The sequence below is a fragment of the Kryptolebias marmoratus genome, linkage group LG3 (genome assembly GCF_001649575.2).
Source record: "Kryptolebias marmoratus isolate JLee-2015 linkage group LG3, ASM164957v2, whole genome shotgun sequence".
NCBI lineage: Eukaryota > Metazoa > Chordata > Actinopteri > Cyprinodontiformes > Rivulidae > Kryptolebias > Kryptolebias marmoratus.
This window is the reverse complement of record NC_051432.1, coordinates 17,427,932-17,442,118: the sequence shown is the minus strand read 5'-3', so window position 1 is coordinate 17,442,118 and position 14,187 is coordinate 17,427,932. Positions and strand designations below refer to the sequence as shown.

At 39.6% G+C, this 14,187-nt stretch overlaps 3 protein-coding genes across 3 annotated transcripts; 2 read left to right on the top strand and 1 right to left on the bottom strand.

Moving 5' to 3' along the window:
- Positions 1–160: 160 nt before the first annotated feature.
- Positions 161–2,168, bottom strand: ubl5 (ubiquitin like 5). Its single transcript, XM_017433340.3, has 5 exons — positions 2,019–2,168; positions 1,655–1,719; positions 1,112–1,195; positions 990–1,027; positions 161–459 (listed from the first exon to the last, which is right to left on the bottom strand). The coding sequence occupies exons 2-5, from the start codon at positions 1,708–1,710 to the stop codon at positions 416–418; spliced, it is 222 nt and encodes a 73-aa protein (XP_017288829.1). The 5' UTR covers positions 1,711–1,719; positions 2,019–2,168; the 3' UTR covers positions 161–415.
- Positions 2,169–2,208: 40 nt separating this feature from the next.
- On the top strand, positions 2,209–6,021 carry pin1 (peptidylprolyl cis/trans isomerase, NIMA-interacting 1). Its single transcript, XM_017433215.3, has 5 exons — positions 2,209–2,363; positions 3,314–3,396; positions 3,772–3,880; positions 3,964–4,074; positions 5,070–6,021. The coding sequence occupies exons 1-5, from the start codon at positions 2,306–2,308 to the stop codon at positions 5,177–5,179; spliced, it is 471 nt and encodes a 156-aa protein (XP_017288704.1). The 5' UTR covers positions 2,209–2,305; the 3' UTR covers positions 5,180–6,021.
- An 895-nt stretch (positions 6,022–6,916) lies between these two features.
- Positions 6,917–13,973, top strand: LOC108244016 (perforin-1-like). The gene is made up of 10 exons (XM_017429887.3): positions 6,917–7,061; positions 8,857–9,125; positions 9,209–9,288; positions 10,577–10,622; positions 10,876–11,018; positions 11,108–11,246; positions 11,327–11,407; positions 12,183–12,679; positions 12,791–12,884; positions 13,115–13,973. The coding sequence occupies exons 2-10, from the start codon at positions 8,859–8,861 to the stop codon at positions 13,322–13,324; spliced, it is 1,557 nt and encodes a 518-aa protein (XP_017285376.1). The 5' UTR covers positions 6,917–7,061; positions 8,857–8,858; the 3' UTR covers positions 13,325–13,973.
- Positions 13,974–14,187: the final 214 nt, after the last annotated feature.

Sequence of the window (14,187 nt, the reverse complement as noted above, 5' to 3'; positions counted from 1 at the left end):
ACTGTCATCCATTTATTTTTTCACTTTACTTTATTTCCTAAATATAATGGATAACTAAAACATTCCTCCGAAGGAATATAATACTTGGGTGTTTTTTGATACCAGAAACCATGATGCAATAATTCCAAACTAATTTCAGAGAAAAGTCAACGACCAGCACTTTGTCTTTTGGATATACCAGATTTATTTACAAAGTAGCAAAACAAAAATAATTTGAGAGAAACAACACATTTTTCACATGACGACTTCTGGCTGTACTCAGATCTACTATGATTTATAGATGGCGCTCTCGTCCAGCTGAACTGTGATCCTTGTGGACTCCTGCAGCCGAATGAGTCGATCTGTTTTTGTTTGTGGGGGTTTGGAGCTGGGTTTGTCTGGGCATCTTTGACTTTTGGTCCTCTTCTCCTCCCATCTACTGGTAGTACAACTCCAGGTTCATCCCGTCGTGGATTTCATCTGATGAGGCAGCAGTTAAGAACAAATCGACCGTGATCGTACATGGTATTAAAAAGAAAAAAAAACTGATCGGACTAAAAGGTTACACTGAATTATTGCTTGAACGTCAAAACAGTGTATGCCACTTAAGTGCAGAACATTTCAGCTTCCCAGTGGCCCGATGCTAACATCTACATGTGGCTGGACATGTAGACACCCTGGACAGGGACATCACAGGGACACAAAGAGACAAACAATCATTCAGACCTAGGGAGAATTTAAAGTAATCAATGAACCTAACATGCATGTTTTTGATCTGTGGGAGGAAACGGGAGTACCTGGAGTAAACCCACGTGAACACAGGGAGAACATGTAAACTCCACCCAGAAAGGCCCCAGTCCCAGATGATGAGCTTTATTTTGACTGCATGAACTAAGCATGAAGAGATGAAAAGAAAAGACTTGTTGTAGAAACCCTGTCAGTAGTAAATTCTTTTTTAAATTGGAGGCAGAGTCAATCCTGAGTTACTGACAGAAAACTTTAAAGGATACAGTCACCAAGAGTCACGTGGTCCTTGAATATAGTATACCTGTAGAAACAAAGAACATCTTCCTTTACCAAAAGTCAGAAAAGAAAACAATATTTAGTGTGAAAGCATACACAAAAATCATACCATTTCTTTAATACGATCTTGTCGTGTCGTGTTCCTGTCTGAGCAGCAATGAGCTTCTTCAGGTCTCCAATCGTATCTTCTGAGCTGAATTTGATGGTTAAGGAGCAGGGCCGTGGTTCATTCAGCATTCAAACACACACACACACTGTGTGCCTTTATGAGACAATAAAGTTTAAAACTTCAAACATGAATCACTTAAAGGTTTGTCAGCCTTAACTCTCCAGATTCTCGATTAATTTTTAAAACACTACCATTAAGTTATTACAGTAGAGCACTAAAAGCTCACTCCAATTATTTGGTTGTGACAGTGTCGTCACAACCAAAGAGTCATGTTTACAATAAATTTTACTCAATAATTGAATGTTTGGGAATAGAAGACATCTTAATACAGTCAGGAGAGTGGGATAACCTAATAAAACGGGGTTGACTCGCTTTGAAAATTGCTTAAGACTAGTTGTAGCCTCTGATATTGAATATTCAGAGTAAGATCGACTTATTTCTTCACCAAAAGCCGTCCGTGATGCTGCTGACAGGGAAGGATACTTGCATTTGACTCGGACTTTCTTGCCCAGACGATCGTTGCAAACCACCTCGATCATTTTTAGTTTCTGTGAAAAGGAGGGGAGACGTAACCCAAAGTAGGACACAAATTAAACTATTACATGGAACATGAAGCAGTTTTGCATGTAAATGTCTGAAGAGAGTAGCTAAAAAAAGTTAATCTAATAACGACACAGTGCGGCGACAATGAAAACAGAATCGTGTTTAGCTAACATTAGCTTAAAAGCTAACAACACTATCGCCTAATCGTAATTGAGGAGACAAGTGAAAGAAAGCATATAAGTAAACTATCATTATTTCATTATCATACTTTGCTAAAGATCAAAATTAAATGTATACTTCTTACCTAGAAAATTGTGGAGTATTGAAAAGTTATTTCCAAGCTGAAAATTTCTGGAACGCTCTTAGCACGAAACGCTACTCACTGCATGCTCATCTCTCCACCAATCAAATCAACCACGTGATGATTGACATTCCCACAAACCTATAGGAAACGTGAAATCCCTCATTCGGGGGCGGGACATGCACCGAAAACAACTTGTGCCGAAAACGGGTTGTCAACTGTCGTCTTCCTCGCTGCATCGTTGCAACATTGAATTAAAAACTTGAAAACGCTGCTGCAGAGTAAAAGACATGGCAGACGAAGAGAATTTACCGCCTGGATGGGAGAAAAGAATGAGTCGCACCTCAGGTATTGAAACGCAGACCACGGGAAGCTGAAAGTGCCACACGACTTTAAAAAATGTAGTTTGTTGTAAACTTAGCTTACTAGCTAGCAGCGCGTGCGTCGCTTTTTTTTGGGGGGGGGGGACGCGTCAGGGGAGCCTTAAAATGTGAAAACTGTTTACAGAAACTGGCGATGCGCGGGTTTGTGCCGAATGTGTGTTTTCGTGGAGATGGTGTCTGACTAAGTAGTTGTGCCGATTCATTCAGCGCGGCTGCCGCTGCAGGGCCCTGGCATGACGTCACCCCCCCGCCCAGGTGCCTCACGTGAAAACAGCGCGAGACTCGGCAGAGATCCTGCAGGACGAAGCCCTGATTTCTGCAGGTCATGGAGTTAAAGATGCTTCTCAAAACTCGAGCCTGTCAACTATCAGGAAATAGAAGCATTGCAGAAAGTTGGAGGCATATTAATACGTAACAACAGGCTTTATGTGCAGTAAAATACTTAAAAATAGATAAAGTTTAAAAACTGTAACCATCTGGTTTTAATTCACTCTTAAACTATGAAATAATTATTTTTAGTATTACCAGAGTTTGGATGGGTTTAAACAAAACTTTTCTGACCTTTTCCCTGTCTCTTTATTATCAGAAAAGTGCAAAATGACTTGTAAATTTGTTGAAAACAATGCTTCATTTATCTTAAAGTGTTTATTGTTTATCTGCCTGCTTTTAGTGTGTGGTAAACAAAACAAAAACAAAAAAATGTGGTGGAAAATAGTTTTGTTGTTTCATTTACAAAAATACGCTGAAATAGTGTCAACAGATTTGTTGGTACCCCTAAAGAGAATCCTTGCATTGTGGTCATGTTTCAAACTGTCCCCGTCTGACACCTGCTGCCCAGCAACTGGCTGGTTTGTGTTCATTCCAAGTTCCTGTAAAGATCTTGTAACTTGGAAGTTCTTGTCTTTGTCCTTGCAGGCAAAGTGTACTACTTCAATCACATCACCAACGCCAGCCAGTGGGAGCGTCCGGTGGGAGACGGCCGTGGAGAGCCAGAAAAGGTGGAGTGACACTAATACAACAGGTTGTCCTGATTGTTCAGCAGAACGTTGTTGGCTGATAAAAGTAAAGTTGGTTTTACCTGTTTAATCTGATAGAGATGGACGGGAGGGTTGATAAATAAAAACGAATACTGATTGGCAAAAGAAGCTGATTATTAAAACACGTCTAACATCATGCTGCTGTAGATAAATAACTCTGTTTACAATAAACTGTTACATTTCTGTGTATAGAGCTTATATGGGTGATGGGTTTGTAGGTTATTGTTTGTTTTTGTTCAGGTAAAAGTTCTAACGAACAACTAACCGTCTGTCTTTAATCGTCACATAACTAATGAGTTATTGCTGATTTTAGTAATTATACCCCCCCCCCCCCAGGTCCGCTGCTCTCACCTGCTGGTGAAACATAATCAGTCCCGTCGCCCCTCGTCCTGGAGGGAACAAAATATTACACGGAGTAAAGACGAGGCGTTGGATCTCATCCAGAGTAAGTCAGTCAGAGGAGGACTTCGTTCTGCAGCAGTCTGAGCATGTCATGTCTCATTTCTGTTTTTTTATTTCTTTCTGCAGAGTACATAGAACAGATCAAGTCTGAACAGGAGACGTTCGAGTCCTTAGCCTCGCAGTTCAGCGACTGTAGCTCGGCCAAGAACGGCGGAGATCTGGGGGCGTTTGGCCGAGGTAGGAAACCACACGACAGAAAATGGTATCCCTGCCAAATAGAAGATATAATAATACTCTAATATAATATTGACACTTCAGGAGCTTTCACTGAGGGGTGTACTCACTTTTGTTGCCGGTGGTTTAACCATTAATGGCTGTATATTGAGTTAGTTTGCACACAGACTTCTTTTCATTGTGTCAAAGTGTAATTTTGTCAGTGTTGTCCCATGAAAAGATTTACTTAAACATCTGCAGGAATGTGAGGGGTGTACTCACTTTAGTGATACACTGTATCTTCCCCAAGGATTTTTCAGAAATATGTTGCAGCTTTAGCTACTGTTTTGTTTGTCAGCTTTGGTTGTAAAAATCCCTCTCCTGAACCCACTTCTCTCCTGTTTGTCCAGCTTGCTTTAATCCTCAGCCTGTTTGTTTCAGGGACTGAAACTCCACATCGGCAGATAATGTCTGCTTGGCGACATCTTTAGCATTTAAATTTTTTTTTCCGTCCAGCTCTTTCATACGACTGGCAGCCCACCGGATTTATAACATTAACAGCAAAGCGTTTTAGTAAAACACTTTTCTGCTGCACCGTAAACTAAAAATAAATTCAGAAAAAGTACCTACAGAGTGGAAGGAGGCGGGACATAAAACACATCAATAAATCACTGAGTTCATTTCTGCAGAACCCTGGCTGGAGCGTCGATGATAAAAAGCAGTAAAACGTATTATTTCCTGTTTGTGTTTTTATGTCTAAAGTTCAAGCAAAAGCCTGCAGGTCCCTTATCTCTGAGTTTGATTCCCCCCGACGTGACAGCAAACGTCTGAGAAGTGTTCAGATTTACACACTTCACCTAAAACTGAGGCCTAATCTTTGGATCAAATGTCCTGGAAAAGCTGCTTTTTAAGCTGCACCTCGAAAATATACTTATCAAACACCCAGGATCATAAAGTGAACGATTCTTCTCTGTATGAATGAATGAATTTTCTTTGTGTTTTTTTTTTATCTGTTTTAGGTCAGATGCAGAAGCCTTTTGAAGATGCCTCCTTCGCCCTGAAAGTGGGCGACATGAGTGGTCCCGTTTTTACCGACTCTGGAGTCCACATCATCTTACGCACCGGCTGAAAGCAGAACACACACACACACACACATAAACACACACACACACACACACAGTACGTCCACCACTCTGTATTTACACATTCACCCACCAGGGCCTGCGATTTGTTTTTAACGACACAAACAATCCAATAAGTAAGGCTACAGTCTCTACGCCGATTTCTTTTAGGTGGAATGATTTGTTCCAAGCTTTACAGAACAAGTATGAATACTTACACTGAAAATAAAGGCTTCGAGCTTTTATTAACCCGGTAAAATAAATAAGGAAAAACAATATTGCGTGTTGAAACACATGAGCAAAGTTTAGCAAAATAAAAGCTTGTCATTGGTATGTGCATGTCTCCAAAATGGAGCATTTACTGTATTTTTCTTTTTAGTTTCTGTAGCATTTTTTTATTCCTGCTGTCAAAGCAGTTCCTCTTTTGTGTTTCTTTTTTATATTAGTATGTTTAAAAGGTTTCCAGGTTACACCCCTTGCAGATGTAGATGTCTGAAGTTCATCCTTCTGGCATCGAGCTAACATTTCTGTTCCTTGCAAATTTTTACAAACAAGGAGTCGTTTCTTTTCTTAGAGTTTGAAAACGTGCACCGTCTGTCCCCTGAACGTGTCGGGAGATCCATCGAAAGCTCGCAGGTTTTAAGAAGAAAAAAAACTAAATGAAATCAAATCCTTACAGCTTTTAAAGGCATCCATGTTCAGATGAACTGTTAACACTGTTGTCGTTAGAGAATGAAGTTTAAAAAGTATTATTTTTCAATTTTTTTGTTATTTTCTTCTTTTTTTTTAAGTTGAAGTTTTTGATTTTCTGAATTTATCCAAACAAAATAAACATGTTGATCCAAACTGACTTGGTTTTGGAGGCTTTGAGTGTTGAGCGGTTTCCTCTTTGTTGATTTCTCAGCTCTGGACTTTCATCCAGTTAACTTTGTTTCCATGCGTTCGACATTTCACAGGCTTTTAAGAGGAGCGCCATGAAGCTGAGGAGCTGGAGCTGCCGTCCTTTCTGTGCATTTAGCCATTTCTGCACTTTTAGCTGATGTTTTACCAGATTTTAGCTTCAGCTCAGTAAGGACCGTAGCACACACAGTTCTAAATATCTAAATAACAGCGGAACAGGAAAAGAAAACATTAACTTGGGTGTGTTTATGATGAGAACTCGCAGATTAGCTTGTGGCCTTCAGGCTCATCGGGACATTTTTATTGTGTGTTTATGTACACACAATGAGTCTCAATAACAACCTAATAACTTGTGATCTGCAGACTTGTTTAAAGTTAACTTTGTGGCTGCTTAAAGCAACAATTGTAGTATTGTGCCACTTTTTAACTCCCAGAATGCTAAAAATGAACTTAACTGTAACTTAAATGAACTCAACAGCCGTCATTTAAAACAACCAAGAAACTAAACTAATATTAACAGGGATGCAGAACAGAAAGCTGAGAGGTGGATATAGGTTTTGTTTGAATAAATCCCAGCAACACATCCACTATTCTGGTTTAATTGAACCTGTTTTAAATGAATTTTATTTTTTTTAAGTTAAAAAAAACCTGCATCAGATTCTCAGTCACAGATGCTGAATATTTTTATGTTCAAATAAATGCTGTTCTGTTGGGATTGTAAACAGAGTCCAGGAAACAAAGAGCATCGTTAACACCTTCCTCTATAATCAGTGGGGAGGTAACCTGTGATTTATTTCAAGGCCGTTTCCTTAAACCTGTTGTTGGTTGATTTTATACGAGCCTTCTCTCTTTTTGAAGTTGTCACTCCCAGTTTCTGTTGCATCTTTATATAAGCCACCTTCGGTCCAGTCTCAGTAGATTTATGTCCTGCTCGGTCCGATTCACTTGAAAGGGATTCAGCAGCAGCAAGATTTTCAGCTTCTGGGGAAGGTAAAAACCTTTAAATATGTAACAGAAGAAAAATCAATCAGAGGGAGTCTGTTTATAAACTGATTCAGGCTGCAGCGAAGAAAGTCAAATTTAGCTTTCGGTCTCTGGAAGTAAAAAAAAAAGATGAATATTTCCAGGAACAGAGACGGTAAACATATTTAAATTTTCCATCTTCCAAGAGAAAGGATGCATGTACAGAACATCGTGCACATGAGAGAAATCTGCAGACAAATTGTGTTTATTTTTTGTGTGTCTGGAAGATTGTTGCAGACGGATTCCCTGACTTTAACTCAAACAGTGAGAGATTCACATCTGGGAATAATAAATCTGTTGTTTCCAAAAACCTTTGATTAACACTAAGAAATCAGGACCATCTGAGGTCAGACTGGGACCAAAACATGCAAAAAGGTTTTAGTTCAAGCAACAGAAAGCGTTCACACTATTGTAAGTTATCTACATTTATCTTTAATCTCAGACTGTTTAAAGGATAAATGATTACATTAACCCACACATTTCCTCGCCGTCTGTAAGTTTAAACAATATTAAATCTCTGTTCTTCTGGTAAGTACTCCTGCATTCAGCCTGAAGCTGGTGGGGGAAAAGGAAACTCTTGGATGCAGTGAATAAAATTGCGTCTTAAGCTGGGAGGTGATGTTAACATGTTTAAAGTTTTAGATTAATCCTCTGCACTGAGGATTCTCTCTAGGAAACAGTGTTTGTCAGGGTATGGCCATAAAATGTGGTATAAATACTTCAACAAACTATTACTTAAAACCACCACTAGAGGGCGACATTTGAGCAGGATTGATCCAGTAACTTAAAATAAGCAGATCTTTTTAAGTGGGGTTCTGTGGAAGGGTGATGAACAGTTATTATCTTACCTGTTTTGGATTGTTTTTTCAACATCCTCAGTTTGGATAAATAAAACTGGGAGTTAGTCTGAGTCCAGTCTCTCTTCAGACCACTTCACGTGACATTTAATACATATCTGGTTATTCCAGCAAAAAGATTTGATGTTATTACTGGTGAAAGTGACTCCAGTGCTACAGCTAGCTGCTGCTGCTGTCTTTATCTGTGCTTACTAACAACCAAAAGCTTATAAAACAGCATTCAGTTGAACCACTATGAGATTTTAAAGGCTGAAGCTGTTTTACGAGCTGTTTTGGTCTTCGGTCTGCTCAGACTGACATTTGTCTTAGACTAGCCATTAGCTCATCAAACCAGTCAGAACTGAGACATTTCTCCAGACTGACGCTGTGCAAAGGGCTATCTACAACAGGTAAGATGTTTTTTATTCATAACCTTTCTACAGAACCCCACTATAAAAGTATTACCTGTGAAAAACGTTACCAAACTTCCCTTAAGACCATTTTTAGACAGTTTCCAGAGCATGTTTCAACCCCACAGCTTCTGCTGCTTCTTCACCTTTTTTTGGGTTTGTTTGTGTTTTTCTTTCTTCTTTCTTTCTTTTTTTTTTTTTTTTTTTTTTTTTTTTTGACGACACACACGTTTGCAGCTTCTCCTCATCTCCACTAAGAAGAAACACCCTGCACAAATAAATCAGGAAACTCCCCAATGAGGTCAGATTGTAACATCAGAGGTATTTTGGACCTGAGCCACGGTGGAGGCAGCATGAGGAAAATAAGCTGTAAAAGAGAAAAAAAGCAGATTATGCTCATTAAACTGGGCTTCAAATGCTGCAAAAGACATAAAGCTTTTTTATCTGAAGTTAAAATAAAGATCATTTATATCCTTTCTGTTTTTATCTAAAATATTTCCCCCCCTTTGATTCCAGCCATGGTGTCCTGTTCATCTTCAGCCTGTCTCCTCCTGAACCTCCTCCTCCTCCTCTTTCTGCCTCCTGTTCTCTCCTGTCGGACCGGGTTCTACAGCGAGTGTAAGGCTGCTCCTTTTGTCCCAGGCTACAACCTGGTGGGGGAGGGCTTCGACGTGGTCACACTGCAAAGGAAAGGGGCTTATGTGACCGACGTGAAAACCTACTTTACTCCGAACGACACCTGCACGCTCTGCTCCAACCCCCTCCAAGGCAACAAGCTGCAGAAAGTAATTCAACCAGTGGAACGAATACTTGCACTTACCTTCTGTTGACATGTTAACATAACGATGGTGTTTGGCTTCTTCTTCAGCTGCCAGTTTCTGTGGTGGACTGGCGTGCGTTCAGCCGATGCAGCGTTGACCTCTACAGCAGTTATCACACTTCTACCAGGTACAAACACAGACATAATCACAGGACAATTTATCTCACAGAAAATCTTTCCCAAAAATCTGAGTGGACATTTTTTTTATTCTTAATATTATTATTCAGTGTCTGTCAAGTGAGAGTTAAATGTTGTTTTGTTTGCTACAAACCCGAATCTCAGTAAAATTCACGTCTGTTTTGTTCACAACTCAAGAATGTGATTCCAGTTTTGCTGCCCCCATCCTTTAATCAGCATTTTGATGCTTGAAACAATCGCTTTCCCTTTCCCGTGTTTACTGGGATTTAAGGAGAGATCTTTTGATGTGTGGTTCTGTGGCAAGCTTTTTAACAAGTCACATCTGACCCGTGGCAGGTAGCTTTCTGAACGAACTGAGTTTGGAGGAATAAATTGATGAGCCAAAGGCTAGTCGGAGCAAGGCCAAATCCAAGGTGGATTCCTCTCATTTCAACACCTCCAAGGTTCTTGCAGGCACTATTTTACAAACCCTTATACCAATGATTCCCAAAATTGGGGTCTGCAACCAGTGTGGGTCACTCAACACCAAGCAGGGGTCCTTAGATAATCTCCAGATATCGACTTACAATAAAAAACTTAGGTTTTATGCTGTGTTTGCACTATAATTGTCACAAAAACCTGAAGTACAAGTCCATAAACTGATTTAAAAAATATCATAATGGATGTAAAGACTGTTTGTGTTGTCATTACATCCTTATTTAATGGAGTCATTAGCATTTTTGGATGTTTAAACAGCCAAAAAATGGGCTCACACACCTTTGTCACTGTTATTTTATGGGTCGGAAGCTGAAAAGTTTGGGAACCACTGCCTTATACTACTGTCAGTTAGACATTATATTACTAATCTAACAAAAAATATTATATCTCTTCAGGAGGTTCACCAGACTGCACCAGAAGTGCTACTGCTAGCTGCTGTTGCTGCTATTTGCACTTGCAGATGATCCTTGAATTCTGTCTAAATAACCCTGTGACACGAGAGAGACGACAATGTAAAGATTTAAAGAGTTACAGAGACATTTTTAAAACTAAAATTGTTTGTAAGACAGCAGTAATCTACTTTGGTCCTGGAGTAGCAATTAGCTCATGAATCCAGTCAGAAATAAACTTTTTTTTTCGTCCAAACTGGTGTTTATATTAACTGTTCATAACCTTTTTCACAGAAGCCCACTTCAAAAGAGCTGAACCATCCCCATCAATATTTCACAATTTTATTATTCTTTTGTATTCAGCTGTAGATGTAAAACACAAAATTACTGCCTTTTTTTCCTCTGTTCACAGCTCACTGATCAGCACTTACACAGCCCAGGACAGCAATGACTGGAAGGTAGAGAACACCTTACAATTATTGCTGATATAAAATAAGCATTTCAGATTATTAGTAGGACGACTGAGTTTAGGTGATGAAAAGGATGACCTAAACAAACTCTTTTTCTGTTTATATCTGCTTGAATTCTGTTTTTTCATGTTAGAATAGTGAATATTAGTGCGTATCAGTCAGGCATCCTTGGGTTATGTGTTCAGCTAGTCTCGGAGATCTGACAGTATATGAACTTTACTTTTAATCTGTATTTGATCAGGTTGGTCTGGATGTTAAAAAGTTTGTGTCTGCCGGCCTGGAGGTGGGAGGAACTCGCTCCACCGCTTACAACTTTGCGTCACAAAGAAGCAGAGAGGACCGCTACACTTTCAGCACCCACAGGGTCACCTGCAGCCACTACAGGTAGGTGGGAAAGAACTATTCAATATACATTTTTCCATTACGTTTTTGAAACTTGAGGTAATTAAAATAAGTTGTATTTTTCTGTCTAGCTACCGCCTCTCAACCAGACCACCCCTCAGCTCTGAGTTCACAAAGGATGTGTCCAGGCTGCCGAGTCACTACAACTCCTCCACCTCTGCTCAGTTCAACGAGCTCATACACACCTACGGCACACACTACATCCGACAGGTTCAAGCTCACACACTCCCTGTTGAGTCGTTTTATGCATGAAATCAAAACACATCTTCAACACAGAAGCTTTGTTTCAGGTTCACCTTGGGGGACGACTGAGACGAGTGACAGCTTCCCGAACCTGTCTATCCACCCTGAACGGGTTCTCTTCGAGCGGGGTAAGTTAATCATACGTGGCTGACACAAGGAGCTATGTCATGTTCTTACAGGACTTACCTCAGTTAAAATCAGTAATGGTCAGGAATAGAAAAAAAAAAGTAATACAAAAATTGTCACTACTGTTGTGTGGATCAAAAGGTGAAAAATTTGGGAACCATTATGTTAGTTTATCAGTTTTACCATTTTGTTGATTGTTTTCAGGAGATATGTAAGTAATTTGACTGACAAATAGAAGATCCATATATTTAAAATTTTTGCTGAAAGAAATTTGTTTATTTCTTTAGTTGGTTGGTTGACAGAGGTGTATCGACTAACTGGTTGGTTTTTGGATGGTTAGTGTATTGATTGATTTGATAGTTGGTTGGTTGGTTTGCTGGTTGGTTGACCTATTAGATGGTTGGTATATTGACTGGTTGGTTAGTTGGTATAATGACTGATTAGATGGTGTTAAGACTGGTTGGTTGGTTTGTTGGTTAATTGGTTGGTTGGTGTAGTGAGTGGTTTGTTGGTATACTGCCTGATTGGTTGGTTGGTGGAGTGACTGGTTTGTTGGTATACTGCCTGATTGGTTGGTTGGTGTAGTGACTCGTTATTTGGTATACTGCCTGACTGGTTAGTTGGTGTAGTGACTGGTTAGATGGTGTGTTGACTGGTTGGTTGGCTGGTTGACGTTTTGACTGGTTGGTTGGTTATTTGACTGTTTTATATGTTAATGATATATCCAAACATTTCCATGCCACTGTTTATCAACTCATTGCTCCTTTTGTCATGCAGGTTCACTCCTGTTTATCAATGGGTGTTGCTGTTGGCCTGGGGAAAATGAAATTATCCAGTGTCCAAAAGTCTTGTAACAACATCCTAGAGAATCGGGTTGTCTCCACTGGCTACAGCTCTGGTTTCCACCAACACTACACAGAGGTATCTGGAGGCAATAGATGGTCGGGGGAGTTTTCAATTACTCGTAATGACTCCTTGGGTTATATGACATGGCTGAACTCGCTGAAGGACCGCCCGGACATTGTTTCGTACTCCCTTTGGCCAATTTATCAGCTCATGCCAAGTGAGACACAGAAGGCAGGGATGAAGGTGGCCATTGAGAAGTATTTGGAAGTCAATGCTGTGAAAGTCTCTCCCAGAGAACCCCAGTGTGGGGTGTATACTCCTAACCTGGCCTCCAACTGCTGTCCTATGCATGCCTCCAGGGGGACATTGGCAGTGACCATTGTCCGGGCCTGGGATCTGAAGGGAGACCTAGTTGGGAACACTGACAGGTGGGTTTACATGAAAGTCACAGATTCAGATCTTACTTTAACAGCATGCAATATCATAATGGAATGCAATATTAACATATCTCTTCTGCTTCTTGTTTTTTCTTCTTACAGCTATGTGAAGATGTGGTATGGGTCCATGTATCGCAGGACCCGCATGATCCGATCAAACTATCCCCGTTGGAATGCTTATTACAATTTGGGCAAGGTGGGTAAATTTTCACTTCACAAATATGTTCAAAAAGGAATATTGAGGTAAAAACTAACCCCACCACTCAGCTTTACAAATATAAAGCTGTCAAAAAGTACAAATACTATGGAACAACAACTTTACTTGTAGACTTAATGCATCTGTTCCGTTATTAACAATTATTTCCTCCATACCAATTCCTCCGAAGCCTGATGGATAATACAGTAACTTCTAATTTTCTTCTGCAGGTGGACACACAATTTGGTTTGAAGATTGAGGTTTGGGACGAGGACGTGAGGTTCGATGACCTCCTTGGATCATGTGTGAAGTACCTGAGCCAGGGGTCACACAGTTTCACCTGCTCAGCTAAGAGAGGCGGCATTGAGGTCAAATACACTCTGACCTGCGACCGTCATCTGACTGGAAACAGATGTGAACAATACAAGCCAACTCCATAGAAACAAACGCCTTAGGGAGGACTACCAGTTGTTCTTTAATCATGATGATATAATGATCTGGTACCTGAAGTTGTTTTGATCATATATAGTGTACATAATGAAAATTCTTTGTTTTGTTTTTCTATTTTCATAAAAAAGTAAATAAATATCAATCAGCTGCCATTTGTTCACCACAATATTGAAGTCCACTTTCAGTTGTACTGTACCTGTAAGAAAATCTGTCAGTTTTTGAGTGACTTTCTCTCGGAAGTAGAGACATTCACAACCTGTGCTTTGTTGTCGTTTACGTCATATGTTTTAATTTAATCTGACTGGAAACAGACGTGATCATTATAAACCAATTCCACAGTAACAAAAGTATGTGTGATATAAGCACTCTTGATCTATTCTTTCTTAACGTTTTGATGATTGTATACAGTGTACATATTGACAAGAATACAATGAAAAATGTATGCTTTTAGTTTTATAAAATGAAGTATTTTTATAAAACAAATGTAGGCCACATAAATAACAATCAGCTGTCATTTGCTCACAACAATATGCAGATCACTAAGTTGTGCCATATTTGTCAAATTCTTGTGTTAGTTTGGGAGGGTTTGTGACTTTTTTTTATTTGAAATAAAGATTTTTAACAACTTTGTTTATGTAATATGTTTTCAGTACTTTTTTAATGTAAGTTTGGCTATAACTCAGTGAAACTTACAAATATTGAGCTAAAGTTTGATGTGGTAGTAGCTGGAAGTCATATCAGCACATACACCTACAGACACATATACAACGGCGGGCGATATGCATTCCTTCAAGGAAGGCCAGTATTCGCCCCCATTTAAAAAAAAAAAAATTTTATTGTTAGTGTTAAATGA